Source organism: Microtus ochrogaster, chromosome 8 (genome assembly GCF_000317375.1).
Source record: "Microtus ochrogaster isolate Prairie Vole_2 chromosome 8, MicOch1.0, whole genome shotgun sequence".
NCBI lineage: Eukaryota > Metazoa > Chordata > Mammalia > Rodentia > Cricetidae > Microtus > Microtus ochrogaster.
In genome coordinates this window covers 4,945,802-4,951,801 of record NC_022015.1, presented here as the reverse complement: position 1 = coordinate 4,951,801, position 6,000 = coordinate 4,945,802, and the positions used below count along the sequence as shown (strand labels likewise).

General features: G+C 47.5%; 1 protein-coding gene across 4 annotated transcripts in view; it reads right to left on the bottom strand.

The window, feature by feature from the left end:
• Arntl (aryl hydrocarbon receptor nuclear translocator like) overlaps window positions 1-6,000 on the bottom strand; it is a 101,801-nt gene that overhangs the window by 27,689 nt on the left and 68,112 nt on the right. For all 4 annotated transcript variants that reach the window (XM_013347698.2, XM_013347700.2, XM_013347699.2 and 1 more), the window contains exons 6-9: window positions 4,446-4,484; window positions 4,175-4,216; window positions 2,715-2,872; window positions 1,201-1,280 (exon numbers count right to left, since the gene is read on the bottom strand). In XM_013347698.2, coding sequence (XP_013203152.1) covers window positions 1,201-1,280; window positions 2,715-2,872; window positions 4,175-4,216; window positions 4,446-4,484 — 319 coding nt within the window. The remainder of the gene's footprint in view (window positions 1-1,200; window positions 1,281-2,714; window positions 2,873-4,174; window positions 4,217-4,445; window positions 4,485-6,000) is intronic.

Sequence of the window (6,000 nt, the reverse complement as noted above, 5' to 3'; positions counted from 1 at the left end):
CCAGTCACATGGGAAACAGAACCTATCTATCTGTCCACTCGGATCCAGTCACATGGGAAACAGAACCTATCTATCTATCTATCTGTCCATCAGGTCTGTTCACTGCGGCTGAAACCTTCTGACTGCATGCAGCTCATCCTGAGCCCACAGGCCAGCACAATGCACCTGAGACCAAGCTGAGCAGAAACGAGGTGGGAGCTATCCTGGGCTTTACACGCTTCTGCTGAGAGACCTGGCCACGATACTGTGGGGGTGGCAGGCACAGTGAGCCCTCATGTGGGGGTACGGGTGGGTCCTCTACCTCTCGGTTGGTTACACTTTTCTGTTCTTTCTGTTTACACTGTGCCAAAGGGCATGCTGCTGACCGCAGGTTTGTCCCCCTTTGGTTTCTTAGTTCCTCTCCCTCTGCCCAGCAGCATGGCTGGAGCCTGGCACAGGCCTCCTTTCTGGAAGCCGTAAATTCCTAAGATGCCAGCTTGGCCGTCCCTTTGCAGAGATACGCAAGACAAAGAGCGCAAAGGCCAAGCAGGTGAAAGCAAGCCCCCTTTCATGCCTCCTCTCTGGCGATTTCAATGTCTGGATGGGTTCAGGTGTACAGACAGATTCAGATGGAACTTTAGAGTCAGTGGTTGGGTTAGAAGGTCTCTCCCATTGCCAGAATCAACACTCTCTAAATGTGCATGAAGAAATCTGATTCTTAACTCACCCCTTCTTTCTCTGTATTTTTAGATTTATTTTATTTTATATGTATGAGTGTTTTGCCTGCATGTATATATGTGTACCACATAACATATATATGTGTTTCTGGGGCATTGGATCCCCTGGAGTTACAGATGGTTGGTTGTAAGCTACCATGTGGGGTGCTGGGAATCAAACCTGGGTCCTCTGTGAGAGCCACGAAGCCACTGATTTAGATCCTCACTCCCATTTTTAACAAAATCCTTCTCTGGCTTAAAAAAATCACACTACCGTAGATGCTCCCCTCTTTGCCTAAGTGATAGGAGAGGTAGGTGCAGAACTGGTTTCGTGGAAAGAATGCAAAATGTGTCCAGAAACAAAGATAAAGTGGGGAAGCAAGAGAGGAAGAGAGAGGGCCCAGGGAATTCCGTATGAAGATGTCAGTCTCCCGCGCGCTGGACTTACTCCAGAACTCATTAAGAAACCAATGCTGCGAAAGGGGTTCCCGCAACTGCCACATACCCTGAGAATTAGGTGTTTCAGTTCGTCATCGGATAGAAATGTTGGCTTGTAGTTTGCTTCTGTGTATGGGTTGGTGGCACCTTAGGGAGAAAAGGAAAGAGTGGGCAGACGTTTCTATTTAGATAGCATCACACTCCCCTGCCTGCAACTGGGCTGAACCAACCCCTCGTTCTTTTGCCAAAACATGGTGGGTCCTGCTTGAGACAGAATCCTGTCATCCCAAGAAGAATCTCATTGAAAAGAGAATGCTGCTGCTCCCAGGGTATAAGTACACTTTCCTTATTAAGGGGGGGAGGTTGGTGGGGAGGAACCAGGCCCAGGCCCTGGGTCCACTTGGGCAAATTAATAAGCTTGGCAGCCTGGGGAGCATGTTACTCTCATCCACACAGTTCAATCCTGGGACCGAGGGGACCAGACTTCTGTCTAAAATAAAAGGCTCTTGGTCTGCTATTCTCGAGAGCAATAGCTTAGCAAGGCCACTAATGACTGGGGCGTGCAGAGTCGTACAGCAAGAGGCCCAGTGAAGGGCGAGACTAAGTCTCAACTGTGAAAACCCAGGGTACCATGCGGAAGGAGGCAAAGGGGATGTCTGTGTCCTTCACGCCAGCTAACAAGGCACATGTCTTAATCCACATCCCTTGAAATTTCCCATCCAATCTGCTAACAATTCATTAATTATAATCCGTCTCTTCTTCACTCAAGTTTTCGATGCCATTCTTCAAACATGAGAATCAATATTTCGAGATTTTTTTAAAATAATGATCAAAAGTCAGAACAAAAGCAACTTCCTATTTCTGGTGGTCTTATACAGATAGAAAGGCATGCCTCTCTTACTATGTAGGTCACACGGGGTCGAGCACCCTTTCCAAGTTTGTCCTGAAGCCCAGGGCTATCTGGAAAATTCCAGGAACAGCATTCACCAAAACGGGTGCTGTATTTCAGATTCCTCCCGCAGTTTTGGTAAAGTTGGTTCCACTTTCCTGCCTGTTTTCTCACTCTCCCCACACTTGGCAAAGAAGGGAAATACTGCCTCCCTCACAAAGAGTCAATCTAGTTCAGGAAAATTCCAAGAAGATAAAAGTATCATCTATGTTCATTTCTGATAATAAGACTCTCTACCCGTGACTCACACATCAGAGTCCTAGGCTCTTTCCTGCCTCCCTGTGTGCTCCTCGGTTTCTAATTTTGATCACTGTAAGGGATACAGGCACAGGCAAGGGGGAACCCCAGAGGTGCCCGCTCTGGTAGGCAGGAAGCCAAGTACAGGTACAGAGGCATTTAAGCTCACAGGTTTATATGATCTGGGGAGATATGACTGCAAACTACCCCTCAGTACCCGCATCTATCTGCTCGCTAACCACTTGACTTGGCCCCTGATCTGTGTCTGAGACACATAGGCACATCACTTAGGTACACACACAGAAAGAGATCGCCATTTGTGCCAGGGACAGTGCAGGCAAGGGTGGTCACGTTTGCGGTCAAGGGCATAACGGTGATGAAGCCCGAGCTCTCACCTCTCAGTGTTTTCATATGTTGAACAGCCATCCTTAGCACGGTGAGCTTATCTAGCTTCCTGGACATCGCATTGCATGTTGGTACCAAAGAAGCCAATTCGTCAATGAAACTGTTCATTTTGTCCCGACGCCTCTTTTCGATCTGACTGTGGGCCTCCCTGAACACGGAAGAAGAATGATTTCAGCTGAGATGTGCGCCAGCATCGAGGCAACACTGACAAAAATAAATGAGTTCTGACTGCTCCCAAGATTCTCTGACATGGGAAATTCAGACTGCAGAATGTTTCAAATTAGACTTTTATACTGAAAATCGCCCCCAAACGGTCTCACTGACAACTCAGAATTAGAAAACTGATTTGTTTTTTCGTTTATTTGTTTTTGGTGTTTCTCCATCTTTTAAGAAAAAAAAATTATGACAGTTGTGCATCCACAAGAAACTGAATTGTTTATTTTTTTCTCAGTTATTCTTTTCTTCAGATTCTGTAAGACTAGGTTGTTGGGATGGGGACAGGAGGAGGAAGAAAGGAAGTAGAGTTTCCACACAGCAAGCCTCCAAAGCAGCCACGGAAAACCCAAATCCCTCAGCACACGCCTCTGCAGCCCGTGAGCAGCCTACTGTGTGGCCTGCTGAGGCCGTCATGTCCGTCTGGTGGAGGTAAGCAGTACTAACATGTTCTTGGATCAACCAGGACCCACCTAGATATAACAGATTCTCGGCCTGTCCCCAGGCTTCCTTTGAGGGATGCCGCATCGTGCTCTACCCATGAACTGGTTGCCTGTCTAGATAGGAGACCTGCTGTTTTCTAACCATCCTCCCACAGGGGAGCATCAGCAATAGAGAAGTAGATACTGAAACACAGAGCCACCTACATAGGCTGGTCTGCAACCGAGAAGCCAGAGTGTCAGGCTAGCCAGTCTGCAGCTTGCCATGACACAACTTTAACCATCCCTAGTTAGTGACAGCAGAGAGGCATGAAGAGCCAACAGAAGGCCATCAGCAAGTGTAACTGAGACAAGAAGGACCAAGATCTCTGAGGAGCATGGGTGCCTAAGATCTGGCCTTCAGAGACTACTTGCAGCACAAGAAAGGTCTTTATCAGAGGTGAGACCCAGCCCAGGAATGGCATCTCAGCCACGTTTTCTGGAGGGCCAGTGAGTGAGGAAGAGCTCAGCTGTGAAGACAGGAGAGATCTTCAGCCTGGAATGATTTTCTGCTACCTCCAAAGTTTCCTCTGGGTTAAATGTGCATAGATAACAACGTGCGAAGGCCAGCCCAATAGAGGGGGAGCCGAGGGCAGAAGCTTAAACAAGCTAAAACACGCTGCCACCTCCTCATTTCCTGAGGTGACAGTGCCCAAGATGACTCTACCAAATGGAATAAACGCATCGAGCCTCCTCAACTGCTCTCTAAGCGCCTGAAAGTAGACTGTTTTGTAGAGAAAACCAGAGGTTGAACTTACCTTGCATTCTTGATCCTTCCTTGGTGTTCTGCATATTCTAACCTAGAGGGGAGGGCAGAAGATAAAATTTAATCCCTGGGTGTGAGTGGGAGAATTATACATCTCTGTTTTCTCCCCGCCAGACCCGACACCTCTCTACAGACACACAGCGGTTCTCGGTTATTAGCATGCTAGAGACTGGGGATTGGGAGGCAGCCTTGAGCTCACATTCACTGTGCAAAGAGAATGAATGGCCACAAGATAACTGAAGTTCAAGTCTAGGTTATGGTACCTTCCATGAGGGTCATCTTTGTCTGTGTCCATACTTTCTCTGCAAAAACAAAAGCAGATAATCACATGTTAATACAGATGTAGAGAATAGTTTCTTATCTTAAAGAAGGCTCTCGTTTATTCAGAAAGCTCAAATAACCAAGATATAGAAGTGGATGTATAATAATAACATGAAAAACACAAGTGTACCTTATTATAAAGCCTAGACAGGCATTCCACATTACCAAACAAAAGCGTGCATATGGCCAATAAACTAGTTCATCATATGACTGTTTGAAAATTGGGAATCAACAGTGTTTATGGAGACTTTTAGTTAACCAGAGTGGCCAGACATCTGTGCCACCTCATTCTTTGGTTGTTCTGGATAGGTGATAAAGTTTACTCTGTCTCAAAACATATCAAGCCCCAAAGACACTAGTGCATGTATCTATTTGTTGGGTGGCAAATGAAGGGAGGAGGGGCTAATGAAAGCCCTGACCTACAGGGAAGGGAGAGCAGAGCCCCAGGCAGCATCTCAAAAGCATTGCCACCACAGGTTGCTCCTAGGCCAAGTGGGCAGCTCCACACTCAAGAAATCGAGATGAAGAGGAGTATGGAGAGCCACAGAGGATCCTGGGGTCACAATAGGGCCTGCCTCCCTTTCACAGACCCCAGAGATCCGTGTTTGGTGGCATTTAGCGGTTCAGTAAACAAAGACCAAAATCCCCAAAAGAAGAGTTCATCTCTTCTTAGAGGCAGCTCACTTCTCTGTCCAACTCAAACACTCATCAGGAAGGTACTGACTGCCTTGTCTCCTGTCTCCCATGTCTCCCAAGGGAAGGACTGTGGCCCTTCACACAATGCAAACTATTTTCTGGAATGCTGGATCACATCAAGGGCATCCTAACACAGCGGCTCCCGATTAGGTGCCCTGGGTATTTCATAGGCAGCTTCTCCAGTTAGTCCTGGGGTTCAGAGGAAGCCATGCAGGTCACCAGGCAAAGGTGTGCCTTTGCACTGGAATTGTGTCTACGGCTGTGACCAAACTCACACCCAGGCAAGAGGAAGCCAATGGCCTTAACATAGGAAAACTACAGGGGGTAGAACATGAGTTCTAGAAGGTAATTTGCAAAAATTTGCAAACATGGGGTCCCACAGAGGAAGCTTGAAGGTTACTGGGTGAAGATGAGGCTGGAAATCACAGGTCCAACAGAAATCTTAGAACACATTAGTTGCTCCACTGGCATTTGCCAGAGACAAAGCTTCGCAGAAATGCCGTGGTCTGTGTTGGGGAGCGAGCACTATTGGCAGGAACCCCACAATCTTCACACCCACTTTCCCTCCCCTGGGCTGTGACTCTCAGTGGCCTGGGATGACTTACACATTAATCATAGAATCTCCTAGGGGCACCTGAGCTCCAGCTGCTGTGTTCCCTAAATCGGACCTGTGGACTTCTGCAGAAAGGACGTCTTCTGGGGGAGCTACCTCCTCAGAGATTCTTCACTCAATATAACAAAAGAAAATCCTTCAAGGGACTCCACATAGCTGCCTCAGTGACATGAAGCCTGCCTTTGACC